We start from the raw sequence: 16,577 nt of genomic DNA, 5'->3' as shown, positions 1-16,577 counted from the left end.
CGGGCCGGGCCGGGCCGGGCGGCGACGGGAGCAACCCCGGCACCCACCCCTGCGCGGAGGCGGCGGGGTAAGTCCTCACCGCTGCCCCCTCCCGCAGCCCCCCCAGAGGTCCCGGCTCCCTCGGCCCCGCCGGGGGCAGCCCCGCTCCAGCGGCCGGTCCGCACCGCGCCCTGCACCCGCACCTCGACCCTGCACCCGGACCTGCACCCCAGCCCACTCCCGGACCCCGCTCCCGGACCCCACACTTGCACCCTGCATGCTGCACTCAGACCTGCCTCTGTACCTGCGCACTGCACACCCGGACTCGCACCCCTCGCCTGGACCCACACCCAGACTCGCACCTGCACCCTGCAATGTGCACCCGCACCTCCAGCTCTCCGAGGCTGAGACTAGCGGGAGGAGCGGTCCTCCCCCTCCCCGAGGTCTCCTGACCCTGCTGCAGCCCCACTACCTTGCTTTCCTGGTATCCCAGTACACCGGTTTCCCAGTATCCTGGTATCCTGCTATCCCAGTATGCAGGTACACCATACCCTGGTACCCCCCAGTCCATCTGTGCTACCCCACTGCACCCCATCGTGAGGCTGGGAGGGGAAAGCAAAGCTGGGGGCAGGGGGACCTGGCAGGGCTGAGCATGGGGAGCCGGGAGTGATCAAGGTGGGGGAGATGTCCCACTGAGAGTCTAAGCACATTTGGGTGTGAGGGGCAGGAGGCGAGGGAAAAGCACAAACAAATTGTGCGATGCAGTGCCTTAAGCCTTTTGGTTATATTGTGCATGCTCCTTTGTTCATTCACTGTCGTGGCTTTGCTTATCAGATAGGCAGCAGCTTAATGTAGGGGTTTTTTTCTGATGCTACTGAACTAGCCTTTCATGGCCCCAGAGAATACAAATTTTCCAGAGCAGGAGTGTGCTGGTGCAAGGGTCACTGCACAGTGGGTTACATCTTTGTGTGGCTGCAGCTGAACTGTTTTATGAAAGAACAGCCCTGGACCTGTCTGTAGTGCTAACATTACGGGAAGGTCTTCAGCGCCCGTGGAAGGCTTAACTTTTTTTGTGGGGGACAGGCAGAAGAAAGGGAGAGAAGGAGAGGCAAGCACAGACCCTTTAAATGAAACACATGCCATAGGAGATTGTTTCATCCCTGTCCAGAGGGATCTGTGTTCACGGGACAGAGGAAAGTTCAGTTTCTGACTCATTCAGCCTTTGGCCTCTCAGATCAGAACTACAAGCCAGCAGTGGCAAGCGATGCCAGTTTTAGTGATGCATATATGCCAGGGCGCTGGTGCAATTTATACCTGTTACACAGCTGCTCCATCAGGAGTGCATGCATCATAGATGCTGCTCTTCAAGGGATAAGATGGAAAAAGGACTAACATTTTTGCTGTCAGCATTGCAACATTCTGCACTTTCCTTTAATGCCTGTCACATCAATGATGAGCTCAGTGATGGGAGCACTGGCAGAGAAAGAAAATCAGATAAATGGGATTAAATGTCACAGAACAATCCTGGGACAGCAGCCTTCATGTACTTGGAAAAAGCCATCCTCCCTCTAAATAGAGAAAGGACAGGTTCCTGAGGACAATCACAGGTCCATTGTAAGAGAAGGAAATCTAGAGTACCCTGCATGCAGCTCCTTCCGTTATTTCATCCCGAATGACTAGATTTGCTCTTCATCACAGGAAGCGTGTTTTCTGGCCAGGCATGGAAAACACAGAGCACAATATGGATAAAATGGGGGCTGCGCTGATAGTCAAGCTTTGGCAAGCTAGGCAGGGCTGAAACTAAGCATTATTTGAACAGAAGGCCTGGGACAGAAACACATTGCAGGAAAACAGTAATTCAGTAGGTGGTGCTTACTGTAAGGCAGCCAGGGTTCAAGAGGCTACTTGAGAATTGCAGGTGCAGTCTCTCTGCCAGGCTACTGAGCACTCAATCATATAGAGTTGTTAAAGAGATTTCTGGTGAGGGAGAAGGGAAGGTACTCCCCAGAAGAAAAGGTACTAGCTCCAAGTGTCTGGCCAAGCACTAGTTCAGCATTAGATCTTCCTAAGTGCTATGAACTGTTGTCTGCACTCTTCACCAGCAGACCTGTACTGCGGTGTGATGTTGGTGCAGGTTAAAACCACTGCTGCTTTCTTTACAGCTGCATTGGTTGGTAAGATGCACCTTTGAGACACAAGTAGGAGGTGAAATCTTGCCTTCTTCTGCTGACTTAGATTCGGTGGAAAACAAAAGAGGCCAAACAAGACTTTAAACAAAAGCTCTGCCAACGTATGGGCAGAATAAAGACCCCTAGATTTGGCTTGCAGCAGTGTCATGAATGAAGTGTGAAAGGCTTATGCCGGGTACGAGAGGTGCTGTTCTCCAGAATTACTGTATAGCTCTGATTTTCAGTCCTCCCTTTCTTTTTTCAGCGGCATCCCCATGGCACTCTTCACAAGAGCCAGCAGTCATCTTAACACCACCTACTCCATCCCCTGTGAGGCAGATAATGCTACAGAGCACGACCTGCCGCACTCCCATGCCTACTATGCCCTCTGCTACTGCATCCTGATTTTGGCCATCATCTTTGGGAACGTACTGGTCTGCTTGGCAGTTCTAAGGGAACACACCTTGCAAACCACAACAAACTACCTCGTGGTGAGCCTGGCAGTGGCGGACTTGCTGGTGGCCACTTTGGTGATGCCGTGGGTGGTGTACCTGGAGGTGAGTACGTCTCAGGAAAGATTAGCAGAGCTGACCTGTGGTATGGGTTCACTAGCATTAGTGCCTGCTCTCTGCATAGGCCAACTCTGGACTGAGACTACGCCAAGTACCAGATAAAGGTCAATCACATTTTCACCACCCAGCCAGCTCTAGAGCACTTGTGGGGAGGGTGGCAGCCCACACTGTCACACAGGTGGCCCTTGTAGACCAGACACATGCAGGACAAACACATCGCAACCCAGTCCATCAGCAGATACCCTGAGCCTAGCTCTTCCTGGCATAGCACAGACTCTTAGAGCTTAAATGACAGCTGGGTGATAGCCAGTAATGTAGACTGTGGGTCCTGATGTGCTAATACCCACTTTCATCTGAGCATCTTTGAAGCTGACTCCATCTGCCAGGAGGGTTGCTTGTGAGCACCGTGATGTATCAGGAGTGGCAGGGGAGGCAAGGGGGTAGAAATATCTTACGGGAAGGTATCTTAGAGTCCAGATCAACCCCTGCTTCTGCTGGCCAGAAAACGGGCGAGAACAGTCAAATCCTCATCTCCTGAGAAGTTTAAGAGCCTTCATGTCCATGTCATTAGGTCAGCTCCATGCAACATTCCCCAGGCAGGCTGACATAGACGTGAAGAGCTTGCTCCAAAATCTCTTGAAGTCATATGAGCATTTTCACAATAACTTCAAAGGATTCATAACACCCTCAGGGTCTTAATCTTCATTTCCCTGGTCTTTGAACATTGGGCTGGTGTAAAAATGTACTGGAATGACTATGCACAGTATGAACAACGCCATCAGATACAGGGCAGCAAAGATGGAATCCAAATTCCCCATACACTGCAGCAAAATCCTGAATTACTGAAGCCACTCCTGGAGGAAACATTTTTACTAAAGTAAATCCATGAAGGTATGCTACAGCTGACATTTTTATCTTTTATCATCACCATTTTTACACTAATCCAAGTAAATTGGTAGATCTAGAAAAATTAGAGTGAATGTCTATCAGTCTTAAGCTTGCGGCTGAGCCCTAGTACCCCATTATCATGCTAACAGAGACAGAATAAGCCTCTGAGCCATGATCTCTTTGAAGCTTCATGCTCTTTCTGTGAGGGGCAAGCTAGAATCAGGCTGAAGAGTAGGTTAAATATTCTGATGACAGCTGCCCACCTTTGGCTGACCTCTTTCCTGCAAAGGAAAGCAGGAGCAGAGAGGAATCTGCCACGTGCATATGGACTGTGCAGCATATCAATAGGAAGTAGAATAATATAGGACAATACCAGTAAATGCCAGACCTGTTATGCACATGCAAAGAGATCTGATCAGGCAGCAGGGGACAGGCAGTGGCTGACAGCTCTCCTCTGCCACTGGACTGTGTTGAAGAGCCAATGCAACTCTAAGCTTTGGCACTGAACACAGGCATTTCTCTTGTGTTAATCCAAGTCGCTCTCCTTAACTGTGTCCATTGCACACTCTCAGTGAGACTGCAATTAAGAGAAATTAGGGATCTGCTCTGTCTGTAAGCATTATTAGTAAGGGCACTGATGGTTAATTATGTCTGTAGAGCATCACTGTGGAGTGAAAGAACAAAGAGAGCACCGTGATACTGCATGTGTGATGATGTTCCTAGTAAAGACAATAGCAACATTTAGACTAATCTGTGTAGAACAGTCCTGGAGGTGGTCAGGAGTACAGCTGTATACAACTCACTTGTGTTATCTCAGGGGAATGGAAGGGGGAAGATGAAAAGAAGGCAACAAAGAAGGAAAGAATGATAAAAAGCAAGGTATAAAAGGGGGACCCCCCCAAAAAAAAATACAGAATTAGGCTAGAAATTTTGATAGCAACCAACAGATATAAAGTTAAATTTTATTTCAGACTGCTCATACAAGAATATTCCATCACCTCAAGTGTCTTCCAAACATTAATGAAATAACAATATGCTTTGCATTGGAAAAGACTTACCACTGTGGAGACAGTGGAACTGAGGCACATCTGCAGAGTAGGCTCTGCTCCCATACAGTATTATGGGCACAGTTTGCAAGCGCGATGGTAGGTCCGCTCCCTAGTCATGTTTGGAGCAACATCTAAGATTCATTTCCATTTCTGGAGGAGAGAGAATCAAAGTGGCTGATCCAAGAGATGGCAGATTCTCTAAAAACAAGAGGGAGAAGAACCACACCTCTCAAACGCAATCTACCACTCCCAGCCCTAGACTTTAGGACTGTAGCAATACTAAGATTTAAAAAGCAAACAAACAAAAAGTCCCCAAAGTGATTTAGTGTTTGCTGGTGTTTATGGAATCCATGATGCTACAGATGAAGAGGAAATGGTATCATGCTTTGGTATGATATGGGCATAGAAATTCCCAAGAAATCATTCAATCTCCAAAATCTTGTACAATACCTACTTCTCTGCTGAATGCTTGCCAATTCAGACAGCTGATACCTGGTCATTATTTATGGAGAAGCTAAAAGTGGATGGATTTAAGATTAAATTAAGATTTAAGATTTAAATGTCATATGTGAACTTTGTGCTTTACACTTAGATTTTAGAGCCATCTATGGCCTGGACCTTCTCCACGAATTTTTTCTTGTTATTAGTCATGTAGGCTAGGACTGTCTCTTTCTGAGAGGTCTTTTGGGAAGGCTGTGATAGATCAATCACAGAAACATTTTACAATCTCAAAATCCTGATCTCCAACTAATGGAGTTTCTGGCTCAAAACGCTATCAGCACAGCGCCTAGCAATTTTTTGGGGTCAATGGGTATTGTCTACTATACCAGTACTGCTTCCCCAGTGATTCACTGACCTCTGATGCTATGGCTGGCACAACTACTGAAGCCCACAGAGGTTTTTAAGATGGTAACAATAGGCATCCTGGCTGCTGGAGTTTGATAGCATTAAATACCATCATTCCTTACAGTCAACACATAGTAAATGGAGGAGAACATGGAGCAACATGGCCTGTAACATCCTTCTCAGTCTTCTCACAACATCCAGTTCTACCTCCAAAGGGGGAAAAAAGCTTCAGAAGATGGTTGTCTCCGGTGTCCAGTCCACAGCTCTGCTCAGAGCACTTGTGAGTAACACGCTCTCCTCTTCTGTGGCTCTCAGGATGGATCAGCAAGACCTGCAACTCCTCTTTGAGTTCAAAAAGCTCACTAGAGTGCCGTCAAAGTGAGTGCAAACAACTCAGTTACTGCAGCTTAGCAGTTTACTAGTTGTCAGCTCGTCTGACAGCATGCAGGCTCTTAGTTATTCTTGCCATGCAAAAGTGTAAGCAGTGATTTCAGAGCTGCAGGAAGCTAATAGCACACCCAAAAAGGTGGTTTTCTTAAACACAAAATGTTAAGTGAACATGCTTAGATGCACAGCTACTTAGATGCCTGTCATGATCTGATGCAACTTTCTGTTCATATTTTATTCGTTCTTACCCATGGACACCTAAATATGGCATCACTGTAGAAATACAATTTACAGAGATTCTTCTGTTTATTTTTAAGGGTTCAGGAGAGTAATCAATTTACATAAGTTTATGAATGCACAATTTTTTTTTTTTAATTGGAAGACTTCCTGAAGTGTTGGAAAGCTAAATATAGCAATACTGCAATCTTGTGGATAAAGCAGACTGGTCATCAAGAAAGATGATGAGGTGAGAGCCTGACCTCAATAGTCTATATGGAGCTTTACCATTGTCTTTGATAGAACTAGAATTTCATCTTAGACTCTATTCCCAGTTCTGCGGCATGTGCAATGTGTGGTAATGAGAGATTGTATCAGCTCATCTGTCTGTGCTTTGGTCTTATCAGCTGTAAGAGGAGAATAATGTTTGACCATCCACCTCACCCAGGCAGTTGCGAGGATTCATTCAATTAATACTTGCGATGTGCTTTGAGATTGCTGGATAAAAAGCAGCAGAGGGATAAAGAATAGATATCCTGCCAGCACATGAAAATCAGGAATGCACACTGGCAAGTTCTAGCTTCTGTAACAAAGATGAGCAGCACAGAGCAAGAAAAGAAAGAGCAGGAATAGAATTATAAAATATGAACATGACCTATATTAAAAAAAGAGCCTTCAAGCCTTCTGGAACAAATTCTGAATTTTCATACCCCCCAGGTAAATATTAACTACTTCGCTCACTTCAGCAGAGCTACTCCCCATTTTAGAAGTTCTGGCTGGTGGAAATGAGGATGGGTTTTAAACCCAATGCTTTATCTGTCAAGCATCCTCTTAATACAAGCTATGGCTTAGTATGCAGATGGTGTGATCTGCATGCATCATCCTGAGAGGGTTCACTTCAGAGCCATCCCCACCAAGACCTTCTGTGGTTTTAATGGTTCAGATTCCCAGATCGTCTCTTTGGGCTTAGTGTTTGACTGCACTGAGGACCTTGGAAACTCCCCCACTTAACTGCTTTCACATCTGCTGAGTCAGTGGCAGCTTTCCTTTCATGCAAACACCTGGCACCAGCTCCTGGTGAAATACTCTTCAGCCTCCACAGATCACACAAACACACGCTGCATTGAATTCTGCCACAAACTACAAAACCACCCCTTACTGCATCACATTGCAAAAGTTTTCAGCACTTATGATTTTGGGCTACTTTCAGATGGCAAGCAGACCTCAAAATCTGCAACTAAAACAAAAATTGTGTGGGATTTCTTTAAACAGTAAACAGAATCTACCTATTAAGGTCCCGGATTTTGGCAGAGGCAGCCTTCAATTTGCACACCTTTTAGCCCACCTAATTGTGCAAAAAAGCTCTCAGGGATCTTTTGTTTTCTTAAATTAAAAAAAAAAAAGAGGAGCCCCAGAAGTATCAGAGCACTCAAGATGAAAGCACAGTTCCATACTGCATTTTGCGAGCCTGTTCCCATTGCTCTCCCTTGCGCTGTTCTGCAATCACTCAGTGTCAAGGCATCTCATGGAAGCCTGCTTCATTCAGTACCTGACTTCTAACACAAGCTTTTCCATAGCAGCTGGGTCCGAGAGAGAAACCTCCTAAAGACACAGCTCACTTCAACAAGTTTCTTTGCCCATGTGTGGGAATCTTGGCACAGAAACAATCAAAAACAATTAAATTTCTCAGGATTATTCATTAAAGAACCCTGAAAGGAATCTGTGCAGAGAGTGAATTTTTCACTTACACAAGTGCATCAGAGCTGCATCTCTCTGCAGGGTGCTGCATCCTTTCTAGGCACTGACACTTGCCACAGGGTTGACCTTAGAAGCAAAGCTCAGTCATAGTCCTGTCTCCAGCCTGACCTGATATGGGTCTTTGAGCATCTAGCCCTTGTGTTAGGAAAGGTAAGTGACCTAAAGTTAAGGGAACAGGTAGGTAACATAGCTTGGGCAAGGGGGGCATAGAGGAGGAGCATGCTATCCCTACCCACTCTAGGGGAAACAATTTATAAGAAGCTGTTTCACCTCTGATGCCTTACCAGCTTTTCACTGTCCTGAGGGGCCCCTGAAGCCAGCCTGGTAGGAAACTGGAACATGTTCACAGGATAACTCAAGCAGGAAGGGACCTCGGGAGATCTCTAGTCCAACCCCCTGCTTGAAGCAGGATCAGCTGAGGTCAGCCTGGGCTGCTCAAGGCTTTATCCAGTTGGGTATGGAAAACCTCCAAGGATGGAGCCTGCACAGCCTTGCTGGGCAACTGGCTCCACCACCTCACTGTCCTCATGGTCAGAAAGTTTTTCTTTATATCCAGTCTGAACCTCTGTGGTTTCACCTTATGCCTGTTGTCTCTTGTCCTCCCACCATGCATTGCTGTGAAGAACCTGGCGCTATCTTCTTGGTAACTTCTGCATAGGTCCTGGGGGGCTGCTGTTAGGTGCCCCCAAAGCCGTCTTCTCCAGGCTGAACAAGCCCTGTCCCTCAGCCTCTCCTCATAGCGCAAGTGCTCCAGCCACCAGGGCTGTCTCAGTGGCTGTCCACTGGACTCGCTCCAGTTTATTGATGTTTTTCCTGTGCTGGATGGTCCAAAACTGAATGCTGTACTCAAGATGTAGTTTAAATGTTAGTAGAGACACTGCAAACTAGTATTGGTTTCTGATAGATTCTCAGGATACAGCTGAACTTGAAAGATCTGCAGAGTTTGGAGGCTAAAATTTAGGCCTCCTACACAAGGCAGACAAAACCACTCTCAAAGCAAGGATTTTCCCCCCTCCTTCTCTCTTTCCTGCCCCCCCCCCCTTTCCAAGCAGCACAGTATTCGATTCGTTTGCTCTACTCATCCAAGGGACTTATCTGTTGGAGGGGAGGCTGCCTCCTTGTTCATCTCCTGTACGGAGCAGGTGCTCAGGCAGACCACCTTATTCAGGGTCAGGCTATCATCCCAGCCTCTAGGAGGGCTGACACATCCATAGCAACGCCACACAGTGCTTGGAGCATATTGTTTTCCTCTGAAAAGGTCATTGCCAAGAACTTGATGGCTGGGCAAAAAATATGTTTTTCCATCACAAATACTGGCCACAGTTGAGATTTCATAATCACACATTTTAAGACTAAAAATTCAAAACAACCAGAACAAAAGCTAGAGATGGTAGCAAACAAAACCCTTCATCTGAATAGCTTGTGTGTTCTCATTCAGATCTAATCATCAAAATCTGTAACCAAGATAAGAATCCAAATAAAGTTCTGGAGAAGTCTTGGGTTTCAGTTCTGTATTTCATACATATATGCATAAAATTTGCAGCACTTTTCCAGCTCACTGGCTGCAAAAGAACTCCAGCAGCTAAACTGAGAAACACTTTTAGCCCTTAGATTTTTCTGAGATAATCCTTAAACAAACAATGTGTACAGTGATATTTAATTCAATTTATCATGCTAGGTCTTAAAGGGAGAGCTGCTACCTATTTCTTCAACTTGCCTCCCTTTTTAAGAGTAAATAAGATTTTCTGTAACCTGCTTCTGTGTGATACTGAGCACAACATAGGTTCCTTAGTTTCCCTAGGCACATCACAGTGAATTTGAATACACCGTAAACATTTGTCTAGCTCTGAGATGCTTGGAGGAGAGCACCTCCTTGTATATAACATATTAGTATTCCGTGCAGAACAAGGCTGACAGTTTTGTGATTGCTTGTGCAGGTGACTGGAGGAGTCTAGACTTTCAGCCGTATCTGCTGCGATATCTTCGTTACCATGGATGTAATGATGTGCACGGCCAGCATTTTAAACCTCTGTGCTATCAGCATTGACAGGTGAGAGCTGGCAGCAAAAACGGGAATAGTCTGGGAGTGGGAGTAGGCCCTGCACCCAAGCATTGAAAGGACAAGAAAGTGGGGTGCACACAGGCAACCTTTTAGTGTCTTTAGTAACATAAATATTCCTGCAAGTCTATTGCTACCACTACTGCTGTTACTATGGCTCTGCCCAGCATGTGCAAGAAGGTATTTGCACTTAGGAAAGGCGAAGAGAGACACCAGTGAAAAAAGATCACCAGTAGGTAGTCAACCACATCCACATGCTTTTTGAAGGTGGTAACCAGAGATGGTCATCTAATTCCCATTGATTCTCAAAGAGAGTTTTGCCTTCTGAAGACCTCTTTCACAAAGTTTTAGTAAAGTTTGGATGTTTACACAGGGAGTGGTAAAGATTATTGAGGCATACTCTTCAGCCTTTCCTTGTTTTTCTATAACATAAAATTGAGCAGATGCTGGGCAACACTGAGGGCTGGAGGGTAAGGAGAGATGCTATCAAGACAAGACCTTGGCACATGTGGTGCTTTTAGGACCTCAAATTCCTGCTAGCAGGGAGAGGGAGGAAGGAAGGAAAGAACACTGCATGTTGCACCTTTATAATACACAGTTCAAGGGTAACTGTACAAAGCAACTTTTGGCAATGGCCTGGTGCAGTGTTTCTCCAGGGGTATCTTTTCCCCATTTTAGTTAGGTCCTGTCTGCAGGGAGCAGCCCCTGGGCTGTCCTCAAGACTAGACCTCCTGTGCCTTTCTAATCACGGGCTTGCTGAACTGCACCCTCTGGGGCACCCCACCTGGCAAGGACACCAGAAACATGCCCGTAGGCAATCAATCCTCTGGCCATCAGTGCAGCCAACACCAGGGAGGACAACTGAGGCAGAGAGAGCAGCAGGCTATGTTTGCTCCAGAGACTGCTCTTTCCCAGCAGTGCAGCTATAACCTTAGGGGCTTGAGGTACAGTTTTGCGGGGATTCTAGATCCATCTGATATCCCAAATCTTGTATCCTCACAATACCAACAGTTCCGCAAAGTGTTTTTCCCAGTGCTGCTGATTAACTCTGATTTTCTCTGCTCCTTCCCCCCTACTCCCCACTTACCATTTTTATGAATTGCTGATCTCATCATTTGATCTCCTTCTTTTCTCCTTTCCTCTTCCATCTCTTCACCACTTCCACCATCATGTTCATTATGTGACTCTTGCTCCTCCCTTTCAAAAACTGGTCCTTTTCCTCTTCTTCTTCCCCTCCATTCTCACCTTCTCCTTTCTCTGGAGCCGGTTCGGTCCACAGATACACTGCAGTGGTGAGACAAGTTCAGTACCAGTACAACACTGGGCAGAGCTCCTGCAGGAGGGTCTCTCATGATCGTGATAGTTTGGATGTTGGCGTTTGCAGTGTCATGCCCTCTCCTCTTTGGCTTCAACACTACAGGTAACAGTGACATCCAGAACAAGGAGGGGTTGGAAATGGAGGTGCCCTGTGCATGGTCAGGTTATTTGACATGGGTCCTGCCAACTTCTTAAACTACAGAAAATTCCAGGGAACTGAAATGTACCCTGTGAAGGGAGAAGGAAATCTCCAGTGCTGAAGATGTGCTCTTCTATAAACTTGCCATTTGTTCAGACAGGCACTGACTATTGCTGTGGGGGCAGACCTGCCTGCTTTACTAGCAAGTCTCTGCCCTTTGAAGTATCCTGATCTAGAAATTCCCCCAAATGATCACTCTGCACACAGAGAAATCTCCAAACATGCAGCATTTCCAACACACACATACCAGAATTACTGCAGTTAATCTTGCCAATAATGGCAGGTCCAGACACAAAATTTTAAGTCTGATGGGTAATGCACCAAGCAAGCCACATTTCTAAACAGTGAGGGTTGCATATTTTTGGTGCTGCTTGTGAGAAATCTGCTCCAGTCTAATTTGCTATGTGCTTCCCCACCTAATCCCTTAAGGAGAGCAATCAATTTAGCTTCCTCTGTGGAAGTAGGCAGGTCTTTCTCCTTCTCCTCTGCCAGGGCAGCCCATCCTCCTTGGAGACAGAGGGGCCAGCAAGCCTTCCTCCCACTGAGCCCCAGGCACAGGTCCTCTGCTCCCCATCCGTCTTCTGCACAGTGCTCAATTTTAGGAGGAGCGAGAAGCGCTGCTCCTCGCCACTGCTGCCTGGTCTAGACAGATGGGGATGTAGGCACACATCAGCATCTAGGCAGCCCAGAAACTGTCAGAGGAATATGGTGGTTCTCTGAGAAAGGATGGGAATAGAAGTGAGAGAAGAGGACAGTGCTGTTGGCCAGAAGAGCAGGCACATGTTGGGTTATGCTAGATGACCTTAGGTAGAGTCCATTTTAAGCATCAGTTAGATGAGTGGGCAGGCCACAGTATGATTTGCAACAGCTGACATAGGAGATGCTTGTACTCCTTGGACTGCCTTTGTCCCCCAGCCACCTTTTGGCTTGCTTTGCCCACTCACCAGAGCCTCCTTGAATACCCCGAAGCAGCTCAGTCGCTCCTATCTCTCTCTTCTCATCCCCAGGGAATCCCACTGTCTGTTCCATATCCAACCCTATTTTCATCATCTACTCCTCTTTGGTGTCCTTCTACCTTCCCTTCGTGGTGACCCTGCTGCTCTATGTCCGGATTTACCTCGTGCTAAGACAAAGACAAAAGAAGCGAATCCTCACTCTGCAGGGCAGCCACAGTGCCAGCACCAAACTGTCGTATACACACAAAGTAAGATCCACATGAGTGCAGTAGGATCTGTCAGAAAGGACAGGGAATGCCTTACCTCCTTTCCTCGGAGGGTCAGAGCACAGAATGGAAACTGTAAAGGGGGGCATAGCATCTTATCATCCCATCCACCATGATATTTGAGTGCAGAAGCTCCAGTTAAATCCTCTTACAGTCCTCTAGAAAGAAGATATCCCATGTGTGTCTCTGCCCTCTAGAAGCAGACCACTAGAAAAAGGGCACAGACTACCTCTTCAGAGCTGTGCTTTCTCAGCCTTGCAGAAGTTTGGCCAATTTCTTCATTTATTGATTTTCACTATATGAAGTTTCATTCTCAGTTTCACAGATCCTAGGTTATTAATAAAAATCTCTTAATCTCACTGAGTTAAGAGGTCAAAATGCTCATGATGCATGGGAGCATTTGTTCCACTGGCTTTTCCAGATGTAATATCTGTAACCATGGGGAACGGGCACAATGGGCTGAAAGGGATCCCCTGGTCACACATATCTGTAATCCCACTTATTTTACTCATTTTTTCCACAGTGAAGCTGCGTTAAAAAAGAGTGATGATGTTGAGGAGAACAGGGACCACCTCTGTGGCCAACACAAAACAGAAGTGAAGTTTAGCAGAGTGAGAGTTTCAGCTCTTGTTGTCCTGATGTTTTTCCTTGGAGAGATGAAGGCAGAGAGTTTTCAGGTTCTGACTCACCTCTCTAATAAACCAAAGTCAGCCCCAATGCCTGGATTTTGCACCATCTCCAGAGGGTAGTCTTGGCACCTAAGAAATGAGTGGGGCAAAGGATAATTCCTAAAACTCTCCTCTTCATCCTTTGCCCCAGTGAATGGCTTGGATGGTTCCCAGTTGCTCTGTGACATCCTTTTTTGCAGGAACACATCGAAAGAAAAGCTTTGCCCAACAGATGCCGAGGCACCTTTTCACCTCGTCTACCATTCAAATGCCCCAGACAGGAGACATCTACCAAAAGGAAGTTGCTGGCTCTCATCAGCCTACAGCAGTACTGCAGCTTCTGCCAAGAGGCATCCCTCACCCAGACACCAGGGACTACACAACACAACAGGCTGAAAGAGAAGAGAAAGAGCAGGAAGCCAGGGCTGGAGGTACAGACACTCAGCAATGGCAAAACGATCAGCTCTTTGAGGCCAGCGCACCAGCCACCCTGGCTGATCCAGCTTCGGGAGAGAAAGGCCACACAGATGCTTGCTATTGTCCTGGGTGAGTGAGAACTGCTCTATGTAATGGGGTGCAAGGGGTGATGCTTTGGGACTTGCAAGTACAGGAATCTCTCCTAACACAATATGGAGATTAAAAAAAGCCAGGCCCAGACTTCAGCTGTCACTGCTCCACAAACTCACAAGGGACAAGGATGGGACATTTAGGAATCTAGGTTAACACTCACAAATGCTGAGAACCAAGCGCATCAGTGTTTTATTCTGCTACAGTTTATTACTCTCTTGTTTTAAATCAGTGGCCAACAAGCCCTCTGAGGTAGCAACAGCCAACACCTGTTTCTCTTTTTCTCTGATACTTTAGTGAGCTATGCATTATTATGAAGCTGGAACTATCTTAAGTTTCCACACATGTACATGCACCAGCTCTTAACTCCAGTTACAGAAGGGGAAACTGAGGCACAGAGCAGCAGAGGAACTAGGTTGTAGAGCTGGATGGAGAACCTGGGAGCCCAGAGCCCCAGTCACCTGTCATGGTCACCACACACACTGCTTCCCTTAGTTAACTCAGTAGTAGCAGGGAGATAATGCAGCCCTTATCATAACTTACTAAAAAGGCTAAGAAGGCAGTAGTCTTTCCTTCCAAGCTGTGGCCACTTGCTGCTGTCTATCGCCAGATCACATTTCAGTCCTCCCTGAAGCTCCATTAATTCACATAACTGATCCTAAGGAGGCCTGTGCTCTTGCAAAGTCCCTCTGCATCAGGAACAAACTTCATCTACAGTGTTTACCAAGCACAGACAAGTGCACAATAGGCTGCATAGAAGTGGCAATAGGATGGAGGAAGAGGGCATAGATGCAGGCCTTTTTCCAAGTGGTAAATTCTCTAAAATCATGTGTTTTTTTTCTATCCTCTTTAAACTCAGGGGCATTCATAGTCTGCTGACTGCCGTTCTTCTTGATTCACATCCTGAATGCCCACTGCCCTTCCTGTCATGTGCCCCCAGCACTCTACAGCGCCAGCACCTGGCTTGGTTATGTGAACAGTGCCCTCAACCCCATCATCTATACAACCTTCAACACTGACTTCCGCAAAGCCTTCCTCAAGATCCTCTGCTGCCGATCATGGGGCTGGCACTGAGCTGCGCTCAGTCTCCCTGTCTCTACCAGGCTACAGTTCACAGCAGACTCTCAGACTTTGAATGAAGTGTGGGCCCTTCCCTTCTTCTGCCCTACGCACTGTGGGACTTGCTACCTAATGCACTCCCATGCCACGGCCAGGAGTGTGGACAAGAGCCCAATTTGTTTTGTCTCTGCAGTGACGTGACTAGACATGCTCAGCTGTGCCAGGGAGAGAAGGCAGCAATAGTCTGCTCCACAGCTCCTGTGCAGCTCAGCTAAAAAATAGCCACTGCTAGTGTGGAGCTCCCCTCCACTGTGAGCAGTGGAGGTTGGCATGACATGGTCACTTCAGACAGTCAGGCACTTCCTCCAGAGCAAAGAGCAAAAATGCACCCTGCCTGCATGACTGTCTTCACCCACTGAGTCCCAAAGCTCCTGCTTAGGAGCACAAGTACTTCTGTCATCTGGGGAGAGCAGGAAAGACGACAGAGGCAAAGCAGCAAGCTCAGCAGCATGCACCTGAGTGGCTCTGCAATGCAAACCTAGGTGTGCAGTGGAGGATCAGTTACCACAGCGCACCATTCCTGGGAAATGCCAGGCCCTTGGCAGGCTCTCAGAGGACCCAAATGGACAACATTTATCATCTCCACACACCTGTTCTGGGAACTCATTTACCCTCCCATTGCCAGAACCTCAGCCCACAGAAGGCACCTAGCACATGTGCAGCAGTCTTAATCAGAGGGCAAAACATCACCTCTTTGATAAGATGGGAGCAGGAGCCAAGGAAACAAATTTAGTACTGAAACTTAGAAAGGGAGCACTGGTGGAGAAACTATAACATCCCTGTTGTCTCCCTGAAAAAGTTTGCCCATGCAACTGGGGCAGTTTCAGCACTTGAGGAAGTTTCCCCAAATGCAAGTGAAACACTCCCCTGTGCTGCCAGCTTGTATTTTATTGTTCCTTGCAGGTAGAGAGGTGGCAGCTATCCCTTTGGTACATTGTACTCGTAGGTTAGATTGCATGAGAAGTGCAGCACTGTCATGGGGGCAGCGTCTCCTCTTTTCTTAACTCAAGGATCTGCAGTACATTGGCCACTGCTTAACTACCATATACGCAGTCTTCTGTTTGGACCACTAAATAACGAACAAAACTTAGGATAGCCCCAACTATGCCTGTAATAGGTTCAAACCTCTTTTTTCTGCTGGAGCAGGTGGCAGTTTGCATATACTCTATCTGTCTTGAAACGTATTCCTGGTCTCTTTGGAATCGATCTCTGTCTGTGCTGTCCTCCTTGTCAAGAGCGCTGCTAGGAAAGGATTTGTCTTGTCTTACCAGTATGATCCCTGTCATTACAGCACACTGTTGAAGGAGAGCTGTTTCAATGTGCCTCAGCTGTAAAGACTGTACAGTGTTTCCTTCAGGGTGACTCCTGGGTGCAGATAGACTCATGAGTCTCCCTGGCTCCCCTTGCCGATACACCTGTTGCCACACTCAGCACACAGGAAGCCCATAAATCCTAGCTTAGAGCAGCTGGAAAAAAATAGTCCATTCATGCTCTTTTTCCCCAGCAATACTTTACAAAGTCATCTCCAATAGTTCCTGGATGAAAACACCAGACTAGTCCTGC

General features: G+C 46.9%; 1 protein-coding gene across 1 annotated transcript; it reads left to right on the top strand.

Annotated features, from left to right (window-relative positions):
- The first annotated feature begins 2,422 nt into the window (after positions 1-2,422).
- Positions 2,423-15,219, top strand: DRD3 (dopamine receptor D3). Its single transcript, XM_026082574.1, is given in 7 exon segments — positions 2,423-2,704; positions 9,801-9,913; positions 11,202-11,264; positions 11,266-11,342; positions 12,446-12,642; positions 13,529-13,874; positions 14,755-15,219. Coding segments are annotated over 7 exon segments (1,293 nt in total). The 3' UTR covers positions 14,970-15,219.
- Positions 15,220-16,577: the final 1,358 nt, after the last annotated feature.

This window comes from Apteryx rowi, unplaced genomic scaffold (assembly GCF_003343035.1).
Source record: "Apteryx rowi isolate R43461 unplaced genomic scaffold, aptRow1 scaffold_581, whole genome shotgun sequence".
In the NCBI taxonomy this organism is placed as follows: Eukaryota; Metazoa; Chordata; class Aves; order Apterygiformes; family Apterygidae; genus Apteryx; species Apteryx rowi.
Note: the sequence above shows the minus strand (reverse complement) of the source record. Positions and strands in the feature narration are given on the sequence as shown.